This window comes from Mirounga angustirostris, unplaced genomic scaffold (genome assembly GCF_029215605.1).
Source record: "Mirounga angustirostris isolate CCGP_5_RB_7025 unplaced genomic scaffold, mMirAng1.0.hap1 SCAF_17, whole genome shotgun sequence".
Taxonomy (NCBI): domain Eukaryota; kingdom Metazoa; phylum Chordata; class Mammalia; order Carnivora; family Phocidae; genus Mirounga; species Mirounga angustirostris.
Window position 1 is genome coordinate 31,259,614 of NW_026991725.1, and position 19,843 is coordinate 31,279,456.

Below are 19,843 nucleotides of genomic sequence, written 5' to 3' on the forward strand. Positions count from 1 at the left end.
TGGTATGGTATTTCGTTGTAATTTTGATTTGCATTTCCCTAATGATTAGTGGCATCTCTTCATGTGCTTGTTGGCCCTTTTGTGTATCTTTGGAGAAATGTCTATTCAAGTCCTTTGTCCTTTTCTTTATTTTATTTTTTAAGTAAATTCTATCCCCAACATGGGACTAGAACTCACGACCCTAAGATCAAGAGTAGCAAGCTCTGCCAACTGAGCCAGCAGGTGCCCCTGCCCAGTTTTTAATCACATTGTTGTGTTCTTATTGATTGGTAGGAATTCTTTGTCTGTTCTGGATATTAACCCCTTATCGTAGGCTATATGATTTGCAAATATTTTCTCCCATTCTGTGGGTTACCTCTTCACTCTGTTGATCATGTTCTTTGATGCACAGAGGTTTTTAATTTTGGTATAGTCCAATTTGTCTATTTTTTGGTGGTGTTGCCTGTGCTTTTGGGGTCCTCAATTTTGAGTTAATTTCTGTATGTGGTATAAGGTAAGGTCCAACTTCATTCTTTTGCATGTGGATATCCAGTTTTCCTAACACCATTTGTTGAGAAGATTGTTCTTTCACCGTTGAATGGTCTTGGCACCCTTGTTGAAAATCATCTTACATCAAGTCATTATGCATTACACCTTAAATTTACACATAGCTGTGTATCAATTATATCTCAGTAAAAGTGAAAAAAAAATCCGCAAAGAAAATATTGGCCGAGGGGGAACCATTTGACCATATATGCAAGGGTTTATTTCGGGGCTTTCAGTTTTATTCCATTTGTCTGTATGTCTGTCTGTTTTGTTTTTTTTTTTTTTAAGATTTTATTTATTTATTTGACAGAGAGAGACACAGCGAGAGAGGGAACACAAGCGGAGGGAGTGGGAGAGGGAGAAGCAGGCTTCCTGCCAAGCAGGGAGCCTGATGTGGGGCTCGATCCCAGGACCCTGGGATCATGACCTGAGCCGAAGGCAGATGCTTAATGACTGAGCCACCCAGGCACCCCTGTATGTCTGTCTTTATGCCAGTGCCATCTTGTTTTGATTATTACAGTTTTATAGTAAGTTTTGAAATCAGAAAGTGGGAGACCTCTACCTTTGTTCTTTTACAGGATTATTTTGGCTATCAGAGAGGTCTTAATACAGCTTTTAATGGTGTAAAGCACTAGCGGAGTTATGTTGAAAAAGAACAAAACAATATTCTTTATGCTTATTATTTCTGTTGTTTTATTCGGTTCAGTAAAATGTGAAACAAGATATATAAATTGTGGAAAAGAAGATACAAACTTACTATTTTTAAATGCTGTGATTTTATATCTAGACAACTAAATCAAAAGGAACAAACTTAATGGATGATTAGAAAGAATAATAATTCAGTGAAGTGACTGAATGAAATACATGAAAATTACATAATTCCTGAATGTCAGCAGTATAAGAAAAATCAGAAAAATTGAGTCCCAGTTATTATAGCTTCATATATATGACAATGTTACAGTGGTGGAATGGGAGTTAAACTTGATGGTCCATAAGCTTTTATGCCTTGGGGTTAATTTACCCCTGGGGATGGTAATTGAGGCCAAAGGCCTGAACTGGATCTGTGTAAAGCTGGGAATTGGGAAGGGGTAAACTTTGCCTATGAACTAGGACTGGTAAAACTGCCCACTGGCCCAGGATGTAGGACAGAAGTGAGCCACTTATATTTGGATTGTTGTTAAAGCCACCTGCAGGAAATGGGGTGCTTGACTGGCTCACTTGGTAGAACATGCGACTCTTGATCTCAGGGTCATGAGTTCGAGTCCCATATTGGGTGTAGAGAATACTTTAAAAAGAAAGAGAAGGGGCGCCTGGGTGGCTCAGTCGTTGAGCGTCTGAATTTGGCTCCGGTCATGGTCCTGGGATCGAGCCCCGCATCAGGCTCCCTGTTCGGTGGGAGGCCTGCTTCTCCCTCTCCCATTCCTCCTGCTTGTGTTCCTGTTCTCACTAACTCTCTCTCTCTGTCAAATAAATAAATAAAATCTTAAAAAATAAATAAATAAATAAAAAGAAAGAGAAAAAATTTAAAAGCCACCTGCAAGAAATGGAAAACTTCAACCTTGTGTGGAAATCTTGGGTAAGGCAACTAATGTATAAATGTTTTGGGAACTAATGAATGTTATAGGCCACTGGCAGAGGCAGACATTAAACTGCTTTTGGGACTGCTCCTTAACCCCTGAAATGTGGAAGACTCTCCCAAAGCTGAGCATGAACTCATGCTTTGTAAGTTTACTGACAAAGCACCTTATTACAGGAGCGCCTGGGTGGCTCAGTTGGTTAAGCGACTGCCTTCGGCTCAGGTCATGATCCTGGAGTCCCGGGATCGAGTCCCGCGTCGGGCTCCCTGCTCAGCAGGGAGTCTGCTTCTCCCTCTGACCCTCCTCCCTCTCATGCTCTCTGTCTCTCATTCTCTCTCTCACAAATAAATAAAATCTTTAAAAAAAAAAAAAAGCACCTTATTACAAAGATACATCAAATGGGAAAATTAACCATTGAGGAACTGATACTAATAGACCAGTTTGTAAAAGCATTTGATTAATATATAGTCCATATTCAGTTTCTGCCTTTGTCCCAGTAATGTCCTTTATAGCTGTTTGGTTTTGCCTTGTTTTGATATTCAGGGTCAAATCAAAGGTCATTCATTTTAATTTAGACATACCTTTATCCTCTTTTAACTTAGTTGAGTTTCCCCTGCCATTTTTGTTTGTTTTTTAGTGAGAGTGACATTTTTGAAAGATAACATTCAGTTTGCCTAAAACCTTTTGGTTAGCTTTCTTACTAGACAGTAAGCTGTTTTAGAACAGGGAATATTTGTCATTTATCCCTGCTAATTAAATTTAATCTAAAGATTTTATGATAATTTGGGATGCTGTGCTTCAGAAAAGGACAGTAAAAGGGAGGACTCAGTAATTCTTTTTTTTTTTTTTTTTTTGTTTTTTAGATTTTATTTATTTATTCATGAGAGACAGAGAGAGAGAGAGAGGGGCAGAGGGAGAAGCAGGCTCCCAAGGAGCAGGGAGCTCGATGCGGGACTCGATCCCAGGACCCTGAGATCATGACCTGAGCCGAAGGCAGACGCTTAACCATCTGAGCCACCCAGGCGCCCCTGACTCAGTAATTCTTAATCCTTTTTTCTTTCGGTTAGACAGACATACCCAAGGAACCATAAGGATCCTCGGGCCTCTTTTGTGACATTTCAGATAATACAGTGTCCATCGCTGTTATGGGCACTTTATAGTTTTTCATGATCAGTAATTGTGAGTAAAACACTAGGTTCTTCAGTTCTGTCTTGTTTGTAGGGTTAAAATATAGTATATGGTTTTATTACTATCCAAGGGGAAAAATGGTTCATAATGGTTACAATAAAGGTAATTCATGAACAGAATATTTTTAAAATTTGGGCATAGGAATATTCAATTTAAATTATTGTAGAATTCTTATGCAAATAAAACTTTTCTCATTCAAAACATTGTGGAACTCTGTATCATTATAGGATTAAGACTTTTGTTGAGTCATCACTGGGAATCACATGATTTCTTCTCCCTAGTTTCACTTTATTAATTTTCTTTTTTCTTTTTTTAAAAAGATTTTATTTATTTGGCAGAGAGCACAAGCAGGGGAAGTGGCAGAGGGAGAGGGAGAAGCAGGCTCCCCACTAAGCAGGGAGCCAGATGCGGGGCTTAATCCCAGGACCCTGAGATCATGACCTGAGCCGAAGGCAGATGCTTAACCAACTGAGCCACCCAGGTGCCCCTCACTTTATTATTTTTCTTTGCAGCTTCACAAGTATCTCACTATGAAGCTCTCTGTTACTGTGTGTTAATTATACTTTAAAAGTAGTGCTTTAAGAATATGGTGAAAGGAATACTTAATACACACTAGTAGGAATGCAAAGTGTTTCTGAACTAAGCCTACTAACTTTTTTTTTTTTTAAGATTTTATTTATTTATTTGAGAGAGAGAGAATGAGAGAGAGCACATGAGAGGGGGAAGGGTCAGAGGGAGAAGCAGACTCCCCGCCGAGCAGGGAGCCCGATGCGGGACTCGATCCAGGGACTCCAGGATCATGACCTGAGCCGAAGGCAGTCGCTTAACCAACTGAGCCACCCAGGCGCCCCAGCCTAGTAACTTTTTTAACAGCTTTATTGAGATATAGTTCGTTTACTGTGCAATTTACCCCTTTAAAAATGTGCAGTTCATTGTTTTTTTTTTTAGTATATTCATGGATACATACAACCATCAGCACAGTTATAGAACATTTTTTATCACCTCAAAAAAACCCCCAATATTCTTTAGCTGTCACCCCCATTCCCCCTCTCCCCCCACCCAACCCTAAGCAACCACTAATTGACTTTGTCTTAGCTTTCCCTAGTCTAGATTTTCATATGAATGGAATCATTTGATATGTGCTCTGTTGTGACTTTTTTACTTAGCAAATGTTTTCAAGCTTCATCTGTACTGTAGCATGTATCAATGCTTGATTCTTTTTTATGGCCAAGTAATATTCCATTGTATGAATATACCACATTTTGTTTATCCATTTATCATTTGGATATTTGGGTTGTTTCTACCTTTTGACTTTTGTGAATAATGCTGCTATACATTATTGTGTCCAAGTTTTTGTGTATATTCATTTTTCTACATTATATACCAAGGAGTAGTGTTCTGGGTCATATACTAATTGTGTGTAATTGTTTGAGGAACTGCTTGTTTTTGAAAGCAACTGCACCATTTTATGTTCTCGTCAGCATTATATGAGGGTTCCGATTTCTCCACTTTCTTGCCATCACTTTTTTAAAAAATCAGGTATAATTAACACAGTGTTATATTGGTTTCAGGTATATAATGATTAAGCAATTCTGTACATTTCTCAGTGCTCATTGCCAGCATGTTCTTCTGTCTTTGTTTATATAGCCATCCTAGTAGGTGTGAAGTGGTGTCTCATGTTGGTTCTGATTTGTATTTCCCCATTAGCTAATGATGTTGAACTTCTTTTCATGTGCTTATTGACCATTTGTGTATATAGTCTTTGAAGAAATGTCTGTTCAGATCTTTTGCCCATTTTTAAATTATTTTTGCTCAGAAGTCAGCTGTTAATCTTATTGGGATTCCCTTGTAAGTGATGCGTTATATTTCTGCTTTCAAGATTTTCTCCTGGGCGCCTGGGTGGCTCAGTTGGTTAAGCGACTGCCTTCGGCTCAGGCCATGATCCTGGAGTCCCGGGATCGAGTCCCGTGTCGGGCTCCCTGCTCAGCGGGGAGTCTGCTTCTCCCTCTGACCCTCCTCCCTCTCATGCTCTCTGTCTCTCATTCTCTCTCAAATAAATAAATAAAATCTTAAAAAAAAAAAATTCAAGATTTTCTCCTGTCTTTTTGCCTTTGAGCAGTTTTCCTGTGATGTGTCTGTTTGTGGGTCTCTTTGTGTATATCCTGCTTGGAATTCATTAAGCTTCCTGGATGAGTAAGTTATTGCTTTGAATAAATTTGAGAAGATTTCAGCCATTATTTCTTTGAATATTTTTTTTTCCTGCTCTCCTCTCTCTGGTACCCCAGTTATGTGCATGGTGATGTACTTAACAGTTTCCCACATTTTCTCTGAAGCTGTTTATTTTTTCTTCCATTTTCTCTCTGGTTTTCAGCTTGCATAATTTCTACTGGTCTGTCTTCAGATTTGCTAATTATTTCTTCTGACAACTTCACTTCTACTCTTGAGCCTCTCTAGCGCATTTTTTTTTAATTAATTAATTTATTTATTTGAGAGAGAGAGAGAGAATGTCCGCATGTGCCCATGAGCGGGAGGGGCAGAGGGAAAGGGAGAGAGAATCCCAAGTAAACTGGCTCGATCCCAGGATCCCAATACAGGGCTTGATCGCAGGTTCCTGAGATCACAACTTGAGCTAAAACAAAGAGGCAAACGCCCAACCGACTGCACCACCCAGGCGCCCCCATTTTTTATTTAGGTTATTGTGGTTTTCAACTCCAGAATTCCTTTTTTAAAATATATATGATTTCTGGGGCGCCTGGGTGGCTCAGTTGGTTAAGCGACTGCCTTCGGCTCGGGTCATGATCCTGGAGTCCCGGGCTCCCTGCTTGGCAGGGAGTCTGCTTCTGCCTCTGACCCTCCCCCCTCTCATGCTCTCTCTCTCTCTCTGTGTCATTCTCTCTCTCAAATAAATAAATAAATAAATAAAATCTTTAAAAAAATAAAAATAAATAAAATATATATGATTTCTGTCTTTCTATTGATATTCTCTATTTGATGCAACATTGTCATTCACACCTTTCTTACTGCTTTAATTATGGTTTCCTTTGGCTCTGTGAACATGTTTATAATGGCTATTTTGAAATATTTTTCTGTTAAATTCAACCTCTGGTCACTCTCAGGCAGTTTCTTTTGCCTGCTTTTTTCTTTTTCCTGGTATGTGGGTCATACATTTCTATTTCTTTGCACGCCTCATGATTTTTTGTTGGAAACTGGTCATTTTAGATAATATATTGTACCAACTCTGGATACTGATTTTTCATCGCAGTCTTGGGACTTGTTACTGCTATTTGCTTGTTTATTTGTTTAGTGACTGGATTATTTTAGTGAAGCTGTTCTTTCTTTCCATTCCTCCAGCATCAAGCCTCTGGTGGTGGCTTTAAGGGAGACACAGCTTTAAGTCTGTAGTCACCCTGGGATGGCTGGTAGGATGGCTGGTACTAATAGGGCTTTCTTTCCCTGACCAACCCAGCTGTTAAATTCCGCTAATTGCCCAGATTGCTCTATTGTTTTCAACAATACCCTGAGGTTTAAATTCCTCCACAAACTAATCAGATTAAATTGGGGCTCCTTGGAAGGAAGAGTTTCTGAGGTCAGTGTTTGCTATTTTGTTCTGACCCCAGGAGGACTTCTCCCAAATGTCTTACTCTTGGGTTCTTTTCTGCAAACTAGCTGGCTTGCAGTGTAAGCTGTATGTTCATTACCTTCACAAATCTTCTAATTGCCTTTTACCACAACTTCCACTGTTCTTGAGAATACCTTAGAGTTAAACTTATCCCTGCTCTTTTGGGAATATGAAGTCAAGTCTTTTGGGAGGAGATTTGGTAGCATGTGTTCTTGCCTTTTCCCTGAGGCAAAATATGAGTCAGGGTTCTGGAGCTGGGAATGGGGACAATGGCAATCTTTTCTGAGTGACATTCTGGATCTGGGAGCTGAGTGCTGGCGGGGGTGGGGGGATGGGAGTAGGGTGGGAATGAGGTGCATGCAGCAGCTTGCTTCTGGTGTGGAACTACCATCGTCTCATAAGCTGGGCAGAAGAGCTGTTTGGGGCCCCGCTGTTCTCAGTGTGCCACACTTGAGGTATAGCTTGTGTTCCACAAGTGGGGGTTGTACACGGGGGAGCCCCTGCTTTTGATGTACTTGCCTGGGACTTAGTACGGGGCTGGGGACAGTCCTGCTCCTTGCAGGAAGAAAGCTCTTGGACTGAGAGTTGGGGGAAGAGGGAGCCATGTGTTCTTGGCCACAGCAAGAACTGGAACCTTGCTGATATGGGAGAGGGGAGGAGTGAGAGTGGTCTTGGTTCAAATACCACAGACTTTGACCTTTCAGTCTGAATTTTCATAGATTTTTATTGAATAGTTGTTTTCTTCATTTACTGTTTCCCCTCAGGGACCATTTTCAGAGGCTTTGAATGGTTGTTTTTTAAAATAATTTTCACCAGTTTCACTGAGGAGCGGGGCCAGAGAGCTCCTTGTACTGTGAGGCTAGGAGTCAATCTCTTGTAATTTTGTTTTTTTGAGCTAGTGGTCATGTCTCCTTAAAGCATGACTCAGAAAAGCATTTCCTTCATTATGATCCCTGACCACTCTTCATAAGAAACCCTTAACATGCTCCTGAACATACCAACTTTCAGACGATGGCTGTATGATACAGGAGACCGAGAGAATTTATTTCCCCTGCTGTTTTCCTTAAAAAATGAATTCACTACATGTGGAAGTACTCTAGAAGGGAAAATTTGCACATGACTACAGAGTTGGTGAAGGAAAGGAAAATTAGTAGTAACTAGAGAATTTTCTTTTTTAAGATTTTATTTTTTACACTTTTTTTTTTTTTTTTTTAAGATTTTATCTTTTTTTTTGGCAGAGAGAGACAGAGAGCACATGAGCAGGAGGAGGGACAGAGGGAGAGGGAGAAGCAGACTCACTGCTGAGCAGGGAGCCCAACTCAGGGCTCGATCCCAGGATCCCAAGATCATGACCTGAGCTGAAGGCAGACGCTTAACCAACTGAGCCACCCAGGCGCCCATTTAAGATTTTATTCTTAAGTAATCTCTACACCCACCATGGGGCTTGAACCTACAGCCCTAAGATCAAGAGTCGCATGCTCTACCCACTGAGCCTAGAGAATTTTAACGTGAGGGCACCATAGTATAGTTGATTGAATTCTTTTCAAGTTGACTTGCAGGTGTTGCAGTTAATTCTTGATTTCTTTGACCTGACTTACACATCATAACCAGCAGGCCCTTCCTCAGTTTTGCTGTCATCTTAAATGAGTTTCTTTTCATTCCCTTTTTTTTTTTTCCTTTCCAGGGGCCACTCAATAGTGAGTCTTCCAACCAGAGCTTGTGCAGCGTGGGGTCCTTGAGTGATAAAGAAGTAGAGGTAAGAGGCCACATCCACTGTGAGACTTTACATATTCCCACACTTCCAGTCTGGGTTGAAGGACGGCACTGCGTAACTCCAGGACACACTGATTTAGGATTTGTCTGTGCCTTGTATTGCCTTTTAAGTTCAATATTTTGTACATACTCTCTAATTTTCATAATGTGAGAAATTTAACAAAATGCTAATTGTGATGTATATGGTATTTAACAGACTCCTGAGAAAAAACAGAATGACCAGCGAAACCGGAAAAGAAAAGCTGAACCATATGAAACTAGCCAAGGTAGTAATATTTCACACCAATAAAAATATTAAATTCTTATGTACTTAGAATTTTCCGACTCACAGTAAATAATTAGTTCAGATACAGGGATTCCTAACAAAGGAGATTTGTGTACCTTAAGGGAATACCAGGCTGTTTATTATAGACTTGCCATTTGATATACACCTGACAAAAGTGTCAGTTCTCTGGGGACTCTCGTTTGCCCTGTTGTAAGTTAGCGATCTTCTCACCACAGGTTTTTCTTCAGACTAAGCATGTATTATACAGAAAAGAGGTTACATTGGCATTTTAACCATATCTTGCATTAGCTCAGTGATTTGTTAATAATAGGTAACCAGAAATGGTTTTATTTACATGGCTGTCTCTACCTCTTTTTCTTCTGTGGCAATTATTTAGTTGAACATTGGCACCCAGTGGGATAAATCTGTAAATATGATGGTTCTGATGCCAAATATCCATATATAGTTGAGGGAATAAGTGGTTTGCTTCATCCACCCCTCTGAGGAATGGAAGTCGTAGTCTTTTTTTTTTTTTGCATTTTTCTTGTTTTTTTAATCTACAAATTATTTTTATTTTTGAGAAAAAATTCTCCCAAAGTGACATGGTCACAGAGTTTTTTGTGATACAGAGTAAACCCTCTAGTTCTGATGAGTTTGTTTTGAATTCTGTGTTCTCTTAATTGAGGGCATGGACTATAAATTAGTTTTATTTTGATTCACAGTTGTAGCATAGGTTTGTTAGTGTATTATAAAAAAAAGATTAGCAAATCTTAAAAGAAGGCAATCTCAGAAAAAGTCTTCTTTTCACTGCTTATTAAGTCTTTTATTAGATGAGGAAACTGTCTCTGTTCTTACGATACAGGTAATTTGGCTTACTTGTTAAAAGTGAAGCCAACATTTGAATCTATGATAACGTATACAGTTACTGAATACATAGTACATTTTAGTGAATGATGGTTTACGTATGTTATTGGAAAAACTATACTTACTTTGGTTTCATTTTCAGGGAAAGGCACTCCTAGGGGACATAAAATTAGTGATTACTTTGAGGTAAGTTAAATTTTTGGAAAAAAAAAAATCTGTAGTGATTTTTACAAAACTAAATCCTTGCGTTCATTTAAGGCTTTAGAAAGCAATATTTTGTCTTTACTGTGCTCTCCTTCCCTTCCTCCCCATCTTCATCAATCTGATGTTGCCCCATCTCTCTTTTGAGAGGAAACTGCTGCTGACTTCCTAAATTTAAATGTGTTTATGATGTGTCTTGTCTGTGATGATATAAAAATTCACAAATGAGGTGATTTTTTCTCTCGGCTAGACTAGGTTTCGGGTCTTACAAAGATTGAAATGGAGTGACTTGGACTCTTCTTTTGTCCTCTTCCCTTTAGTGCAGTGGGACACGTAGTGAGCTCACTGACCCATCGTTAGTGGTTCCTAAAGAAGACACTAACATCCACTATACCACTGTATTCCTGCTTTCGGGTATTTTGAGACAAGAAGGGAAAACATTCTTCTCTGATGTCCTTTCAAAACCATGTGTACCTTCAGCTTTCTAGCCATGTTTTCTTTATATCTTGGTACATTTCTGCTGGAGCTCCTTCTTAAAATCTCATTGAAAAGATAGCAAAATGTGACTTACATGGCATTTTCTCTTTAGCATAAGATGTATTGACTTATTAAAGGGGCCATATAATTAAGACCTGTTTGTGTGTTAATCTTTTACTCTCCTTATCTGAAGCATAGTACTGTTTTGAATTATTCATATCCATTTCTCCCTGTTGGCCAGTTTGCTGGGGGAAGCGGGCCAGGAACCAGCCCTGGCAGAAGTGTTCCACCAGTTGCACGATCCTCACCGCAACATTCCTTATCCAATCCCTTACCGGTAAGCATTCACCTGGAGAAATTTGACACCTGTTGTAGGAGATGAGAAGCCCAGGAACACTCAAGCAGTTTCTCTTCCATTAATCACCCAAGGGGAATGAGGCATTAAGGAGAAACATTCATAGTATTACCTGTGAACTACTTAGATTCAAGTCTGTATCTATAAATTTATGTTTTACAAGAGCTAACCCTGTTTCTCAGTATAATAAGTTATCTCTAAGCCTACAGCTCAGGGTCCTGTCAAAGAAATAATTGCCAGTTCAAATACTAGGTTTTTATCCTTGCCAAGCTTATATAGTCCTATAATTCTGTTTTTAAAAAAATTTGGTCAGCTCCTGGCATTTGATTGATTTTTCAAGGCTTTCTCAGTGATGTGGTAGAGAAGCTAATGTTAACACAAATATGAGACAGGTTTGTTTCCTTTTTTTTTTTTTTTTTTAAGATTTTTTATTTTTAAATAATCTCTACACTCAACGTGGGGCTTGAAGTCACAACCCTGAGATCAAGAGTCGCAGGCCCTACCAAATGAGCCAGCCAGCCCCCTCCCCCTCCCACCCCATTTTCCTTCCATTAAGTGAGAATTGAAGGTCCTAAAAAACATTTTAGCCAGGTTAGTGTTCTCAGCTGGGGGTAGTTTTGCCTCTCAGGGGACGTGGGGCAATGTTGGAGTAATTTTTGATCACAACTAGAGGATCGGAGGAGGGAGCTGTGGGCATCTAGTAGGCAGAGACCAGAGATGCTGGTAAACATCTTAAAAGGTATACAGCAGGCCTCACAATACTGTTACCTGCTCCAGATGTCACTGGTGCCAAGGTTGCGACTCCCTGAGCTAGCTAGCGCATACGGGATTTTGTGTTAATGTACTTGAGTGTCGTGGGATAATTTGTTGATACCGTACAAGATCTTTGTACTCAAGAGTATGTTCTGGCCACTGATGCCTCAGGTATTGCTTTGGGATCTTGGAGAAAAGGGGTCTCCCTGAGATCAGTTTCTTTTTAGGAACATTGTTGGACTCTGCTGCCTCAGCAGAGTTGGGTAATAGTGCTCTTTCCCTAAGTGAGTCTTCTGCGCTAAGTATTGAGCATGCACTTCTTCCCCTCTTCTGTCTTATAAAGTCATGCATTCATTAGGATGACTACAATTATTAAAGCACTTAGGAAAATGTATTCAACTTGAAAATTTGGCTATTTTGTCATCCTTGTCATATTTAAACATGTTAGAAATATTTGATGTGCAGAACTGTTTGGTTAGATTGAGGTTTTTTTGGTAACTGTCGAGAAGGCTTGTGTCTTTATTTTTCTTAATATATGTTTATTTATTTATATAATTAAAAAAATTTTTTTAAGTAATCTCTACACCCAACGTGGGGCTCAAATTTACAACCCCAGAGATCAAGAGTTGCATGCTCCACTGACTGAGCCTGCCAGGCGCCCCTATTTTTCTTAACTTTAAAACCAGTTAAAGTGTTTAAAATATTCCAACACAAAAAGGAAATATTACCAGCTCCCCCTCCCCAAACCCCCTTATGCTCCCTGCCAGTTATTAGCCCCCTCCCTGCCATTGAGGACAGGCACTATCCTGACTTCTAATAGCATAGATGTTTTTTTTTTCTGTTTTTGTACTTTGTATGAAAGGAATCATACAATATGTAATCTTACGTCTGGCTGCTCTCATTCAACATTTCTTCTATGAGATGCATCCATATTGTATGTTGTTGTAGATCATTCACTGTCATTGGTGTGGTACAATTTTAATATTTTTATTTAATAATAATATATTTTAATCTTTATATGGTTAATCTGTTGCCCATCTTCTTCCACTAGAATGTTAATCCCTTGAGAGCAGGGACTTTGCTTTGTTGTTTATTGCTGTTTCCATCTCTCAGTATTTATTATATAAAGGTGTACTTTTTTTTTTTTTTTAACTATTTCTTCGACTTGACATAATGAGATAATATCTTGTTTAATTTTCAATCTCTGACACCCAAAAGAGTGCTTGGCACAAATGGTAGACGTTCAGAACTGTTGAAAGGAAAAATTGATGGATAAAGAATTACTTTATCTTTTTTTCCCCTAAATGGTTCTTTTGTATTTTTTGTTGAAAACAAAAAAGGACCTAGACATGAGCCTTTTAATGCAGGAGTTTGGCAAACTACAGCCCACAGCTGGCAAGCTAAAAATGACTTTTAGATTTTTCAAGAGTTGTAGAGACAAAGAAGAATATATCGCAGACATGATATGTGGCCTAAAAAGCCTGAAATATTTGTCTGGCCCTTCACAAAAAAACGTTTCCAGGAAATCATTATAAAGTTAACTCCATGTAATCATTACTTCGGTCAAGAAGTAAAATATTTCCAGTACCCTGGAAACCTGTGTGCTCCTCTGATTTTAACTCTCTCCCTCTACCTTGGAAACAACCAACCACTGTTCTAATTTTTGTGATTATAATTTGCTATTTCTTACCATTTGACCATGTATGCATCCCTAAACAAAATAGTTTGATTTTGTCATTAAGTCAATTTTGTTAATTGTGGCGTTTAATCACAGTGTTTAAATTTTCTATATTCTGATTTGGGGCTCTTTGTTCTAGCAATTACCAAGAGGTATATTCATCTCTCTCATGGTTGTGGGAGTTGTTTGTTTCTTCCTGTATTTATATTTTTGTTTTGTGCATTATTAAGTGACTCTCTTCATTTCTTGTGATACTTTTTGCTCTAAATGCATTATATCTGATATTCAGTATATCCAAATCATTGTATGGTATAGGTATTTCCATTTTTATACTATCAGCTTTTCATTATTATTTCATTATGTTTCAATATACCTGAAAAAAAATAGTTGAATTTTTTGTTTTTTTCAGTCAAAATTATTTTTTTAACTTTAGCATTTATTTTATTTACTATATTGGGTTTAAATATACCATCTTTTAATGTGTTTTCTACTTATCCTGCATGTTCTCTGTTCCTTTTTCTTTCATTTCTTGCTTTTATTTGGGTCAGGTTTTTTGGGGGGTGGTGGGAATCATTTCGTATTCTCATCCTCCGCTAGTAGCTAGGTCCTATCCTGTGTTTCTCTTAGAAATTACCACATGTATCTTCAGTATGCCTAGGTTTGATGTTAATAGTATCTTTATCCTCCTCTCAAAGAAAGGATGATGTCAGAACATTAACTTCATTTACTTGCAGCTAACTTGGTGGTGGTGGTATATGTTTGTATTTTTTGTTTTTAGCCTCATACAACATTATTTTATGCTGTCAGTGTTCATTTACCTCTTTCTTTGTACTTCTTTCCTTTTTGTATCTTACACCTACCACCTAGGGTCACTTTCCCTCTGCTTGAAGTACTCCTTTAGTATTCTTTTATATGTATCTGCTGGGGAGTTAACTCTCTAGGTTTTTGTTTGTTTAAATAACTTTATTTTGCTTTTATCCTTGAAAGATATTTTTGCTGTGTATATTAGTTTGGCATTTTTATTTCTCTTAACGATTGAATGTATTATTACCATCTTCTGGCTCCCATTGTTACTATCGAGAAAACAGTTTTCAGGGCGCCTGGGTGGCTCAGTTGGTTGAGCGACTGCCTTCGGCTCAGGTCATGGTCCTGGAGTCCCGGGATCGGGTCCCGCATCGGGCTCCCTGCTCGGCGGGGGGTCTGCTTCTCCCTCTGACCCTCCTCCCTCTCATGCTCTCTGTCTCTCATTCTCTCTGTCTCAAATAAATAAATAAATAAAATCTTTAAAAAAAAAGAGAGAGAAAACAGTTTTCATTTACTTCTTTTTTTTTTTTTTTTTAAGATTTTATTTATTTATTTGAGAGACAGAGAATGAGAGACAGAGAGCATGAGAGGGAGGAGGGTCAGAGGGAGAAGCAGATTCCCTGCCGAGCAGGGAGCCCGATGCGGGACTCGATCCCAGAACTCCAGGATCATGATCTGAGCCGAAGGCAGTCGCTTAACCAACTGAGCCACCCAGGTGCCCCTACTTCTTTTTTTTTTTTTTAAGATTTTATTTATTTATTTGACAGAGAGAGAGAGAGAGAACAAGTAGGCAGAGAGGCAGGCAGAGGGAGGGGGAGAAGCAGGCTCCCCGCCGAGCAGGGAGCCCGATGCGAGGCTCGATCCCAGGACCCTGGATCATGACCTGAGCCGAAGGCAGCCGCCCAACCAACCGAGCCACCCAGGTGCCCCTTTCATTTACTTCTTATTTCTATGGAAGTATCTATTCTTTTTTTCTCCTGGCTGCTTTAAAAATCTTTATCTGTGGTGGTCTGTAGTTTAACTATGATGCATCCTTTTATTTCTCTTGCTTGTGATTTGTTGGGCTTCTTTGTTGGGTCTTGTACCAGTTCTGGATAATTATTAGCCATTGTCTCTTCAGATATTATTTCTGCCCTGTTCTCTTTTTCTTCTTCCTATGAAATTCCAATTAATTGTATGTTAGACCATCTCACCTTATCATCTGCTTTTTAACATTTTTTTTCTATTTTCTTTTTTTTTTTTCTAAAGATTTTATTTATTTATTTGAGACAGAGAGAATGAGAGAGAGAGAACACATGAGAGGGGGGAGGGTCAGAGGCAGAAGCAGGTTCCCTGCCGAGCAGGGAGCCCGATGCGGGACTCGATCCCGGGACTCCAGGATCATGACCTGAGCCGAAGGCAGTCGCTTAACCAACTGAGCCACCCAGGCGCCCTCTATTTTCTTTTTGTCGCCATTTGCTCCATTCTGGATAGTTTCTTGCCTTCCAGTTCCAGATTCTCTGTTTTGTTGTATTTAATTTGCTGTTAACTCCACTGAATTCTTAATTTTTGTTATTTTATGTTCCCGGCTGATAGTTTCAAGCTTGTCTTCTCTTATTATTTTTTTGTAACCTGGTAGACCTTGTTTTATAATCTGTATTTGATAATTCTGGCATTTGAAGTTTTTGTGAATCTGTTTGTTGTCTCTTTTATGAATCTGTTTGTTTTTCCTAGCTGTTGCTCCAGGCTTTATTTCTGTTATGCTTCGTATTATTTTTTGACTGTGTGCTGTTCATTGTTCCTGAAATATTGTTTGTGAAATTTCTTTGAGATCTAAGACAAAGATGTATTCCTCCAGGGAAAATTTTTATTTGCTTCTTCCAAGTGCCTAGAGATTTCACCCATCCAGTACTACTTTCAGCTACTGAATTTGTGGCTTTTATTTTGTTTGTTTGTTTCATCTACCCATTCAGTATTGATCTGGATTGTGTTAACATTTCTCAGGGGAGCTCCTGCCTCCTGCATTGCCAGGGCAACTTGCTTGTAGTTCCCTGAGGGTGGAGGAAATTTTTCTTCTGGTTTTCATTTTCCCTGAGAGTGTAACCTTTGGGAAGCCCTGGAAGCTTGATGTGTGAAGGGTTTCCTGTTGAACCCCTGCCCCCAGTGGACTTTGTTTGGCTGGTGATTATCTGCTTGGCACCATGTGCCCTGGAAATAGAGATTCAAGATCTGCAGGTACCTTTAGGGCAGATGTGACTTTGGTACTTCATTTATGTGTCTTGTGTTCCTATTTCCCTTAGTTTTGCCCTGGCAGATCCCTACTATCCCCTATTATCAACTCTTCAGTGCTTTTAGTATCTTTTTTTTTCCTATTTTGCCCTATTCTTATGATTATCTAATCCTAGCCTGCTGTATTTCCAGAAATACTCAAAAATCTTTCAGCCCTTGGCAAATACTTATTGAGTACATAACAGAATGATTAATTTTAGTATCGTGGCTTCAGAGATACAATCTCCCAAGTAGTGCAAATATAGTTGTGACTGGCTATCACGAATGCTCTGGAGCCTGAATTTAAATAATTGCATTTGGTTGGGGTAGGAGTGTTGGTCTCAAGGAGGTGGATTCTGCTTACAGATTAAAAAACTAAATTCCTGGGCGCCTGGGTGGCTCAGTTGGTTAAGCGACTGCCTTCGGCTCAGGTCGTGATCCTGGAGTCCCAGGATCGAGTCCCACATCAGGCTCCCTGCTCAGCAGGGAGTCTGCTTCTCCCTCTGACCCTCCTCCCTCTCATGCTCTCTGTCTCTCATTCTCTCTCGCGCAAATAAATAAAAAATTAAAAAAAAAAAAACAAAACTAAATTCCTTTGTCAGGATTATTTTGGTTAGTTTATTTTACTTTTATTTTCTAAAAGGAAAATGTTAAGTTTTCCTGATGAAGGGATACATGTTGACTATGAAAGTCCAACTCAGAAGTGGTAAAATAGAAAGTCTCCTCCAGAAGAACTATTATTCAAGAGTTTAGTGGGCATAAACATATACATGTATGTTCTCATATAATGGATTTTCTCATTTCTTTATTTATTTAACCAATATCATGTAAACACTTTTGTGTCCTATAAATAGTGCTGTAATGAATGTCCTTGTATATATATCTGTACTTAGGCATTTCTTTTCCTTTGGATAAATTTCCGAACTATAATTCCCAAGTCAAAGAATATGCTTACTTTAAAATGTCATCACTTAATTGCTAGCGGATTATCAGCAGTTTGTGGGTCCCAGTTTCTGTGTACCCTCCTCTAATACTAAAGCTTAGCTTTGTAGTCTTTGTCAGTGAGAAGAATACCTTGTTTTACCTGCATTTCTTCATTGGTGATATTAAACATCTTAAGTTTAATGGCCTTTTGGATTTCTCTTTTAATGCTTATTTAGGCTCTTTGCCATTTATTTATTGGAGTATTTGTTTTTTTCTTCCTGATGAGTAGGAACACATTATTTTTTAAGATTGTTAACTCATTGTCATTTATATGGTAAACATTTTTGCCTGTTTGAGTTTTATCTTTTAACTTTATGTTGACTTTTGCCATTTGGGTAAAAAAATTTGGAGTCAAATTTATCAGTGTTTTTCCTTTATGTCTTAGTGGTTTTGTGTTATTCTAAGATGGTCCTATATGGTTTATATTTTTAATGTCATGCCTAAAAAGTCCTTCACCACTAGAAAGTCATAAAAGTATTTGTTTATATTTTCTTGTAATTTTTATGTATAAGGAAGCAGTCTACTTTTCCCTTTTTTCTAATACCTACACAAATATCCTACCATCTTTTTAATAAGTTCCCACTAATCTGAAATACACTTTAATCGTAAATTATATATCCGTATTATAGGGGTCTGCTTCTGAGTTTTTTATTCTGTGCCACTGATTGATGGGTCTGCTCATGTACCAGTATTATACTGATATAGTTATGTTGTTTTGTAGTATGTTTTAATAACTAGTCAGGTTTCCCTGCTATTCTTTATCAAAACTTATATTGCTAATCATGACTATTTTTCCAAGTGAACCTCAATTACTGTGTGAAATTCCACAAAAACAACCCCCTAAAAGAAAGCAAGAGAACCTCTGTGATCGCTACACCACCATAACACTCTCTCCTGCAGAAAAAAAAAAAAAAGTAAACAAAAAGCCTTAAGCATTGGCTTTTAGAAAAATTTGACATTTATAAAATTTGAATGCAGGAGCATAGTATCATTATGTAGGTCATGTTTTACATCTGTCAGTGAAGCTGTGGTTTTTCTTTATAGGTAACCCCCATATTTCTTAAGTTCTAAACTTATTTCTATTTTATAGATTTTTAAAAATTTTGAATCTGCTTTTTCTTCCATTACATATTCTGATAATAATAAATTATTTGTATATGGGGTAGCTATTGATTTTTGTATGTTTACTTTATATTCAGCCATCTTACCAAGCTCTTATTTGTTGTTTTTCAATTGATTCGCTTAGTTTCCTTTGTGAATAGTTATATCATCCAAAAATGACACTTTTTAATCTTTTTAATATTTTCCAGTGTTTATACCTCATTTTCCCACCCTTATCATGTTGGCTAAAACTTCTGTAATAATGTTGAGATGATTGTGATATTAATATGTTATCCCCTGTCTAGTTTTCCTAACTCTGATCAAAGTGTCTCTGGTATGGCACCATTGATTTATGTTGATTTCTGAAAAAATACTCTGTTGTATTAAAGATGGATAATTTCCAGTGTTTTTTGTTTTTGTTTTTTAAGAGTTGCCCAACAATGTGCAAATCCTTTTTGACATCTAAAGGGAAGAATCTTGATTCCCCTTCCCCCACCATTAATGTACTGAATTAATCAGTAGATTTGCTAATAATGAACTATTTTCACATTTCTGAAATAAACCATACATAATTGTGTTATATTATTTTTTTAGTGTTCTTTGGAACTTGTTTTGCTTGTATTTATTTTCGATTTTTGCATCTAAGTATAGTATGGTGAGGATAGAATTGAGAGTGAAGTAAATTCTGCCTGTAAATTTGGGGACAAATGTCTTAATCTTCATTTACCTACAGGGAAGAAATAACATTTCTTTTGTAGGTTTGAGGCTATTTTGAAGTTGATTTGTTGAACTCTACAAAGTAAACTGCAAATGCAGTTATGCAAATGTAGAACAATGAAGATATAATTTTACAGAACTCGAGTAAGATATTAATTCAGATTTATAGATAGGTTATAATCCATGATGCTGTTACTATGCTTTCCACATTTGTTTTCTGAAAAGGTGTTTTTAAAAAATACCCTTATTTTCAATAACCGTGTTTTAATCTGTTAGGCGTTTTGGCAAGTTTCAGGTTTTCTTTCTCACGTAATGTGTGTGTTTTCGCTCATGTTTTCCAGCGGCGAGTAGAACAGCCCCTGTACGGCTTAGATGGAGCTGCAAAGGAGGTGCCAGAGGAGCAGTCGGCACTGCCCACCCTCATGTCAGTGATGCTAGCAAAACCTCGGCTTGACACCGAGCAGTTGGCACAGAGGGGCGCCGGCCTCTGCTTCACGTTCGTTTCAGTGAGTACCGAGGCTCAGTTGCTTGCAGATCCTTGTTGCCCTGGAGCTCCTTGATGAAGTTTGAGTAATTATTTTGGTGAAGAGATAATGACGTTTCTAACTATGTGGCTTCTAAAGGTGGTGTGGTTTTACTCCGTCTCCCTTGGTACGAGGGGGCTGATAGAGACAGCTTTCCTTCAGTCTGAGCACTTTTGGGGCGCCTGGGTGGC

The 19,843-nt window shown here is 38.3% G+C and overlaps 1 protein-coding gene across 12 annotated transcripts in view; it reads left to right on the forward strand.

The window, feature by feature from the left end:
* Nucleotides 1–19,843, forward strand: part of TLK2 (tousled like kinase 2) — a 123,093-nt gene that overhangs the window by 41,638 nt on the left and 61,612 nt on the right. For 10 of the 12 annotated variants that reach the window (XM_064583069.1, XM_064583070.1, XM_064583071.1 and 7 more), the window contains 5 exons: nt 8,594–8,665; nt 8,879–8,948; nt 9,954–9,997; nt 10,731–10,826; nt 19,470–19,634. In XM_064583069.1, the coding sequence (XP_064439139.1) occupies nt 8,594–8,665; nt 8,879–8,948; nt 9,954–9,997; nt 10,731–10,826; nt 19,470–19,634 (447 nt within the window). The remainder of the gene's footprint in view (nt 1–8,593; nt 8,666–8,878; nt 8,949–9,953; nt 9,998–10,730; nt 10,827–19,469; nt 19,635–19,843) is intronic. The other 2 variants (XM_064583065.1, XM_064583066.1) reach the window with 1 other exon arrangement.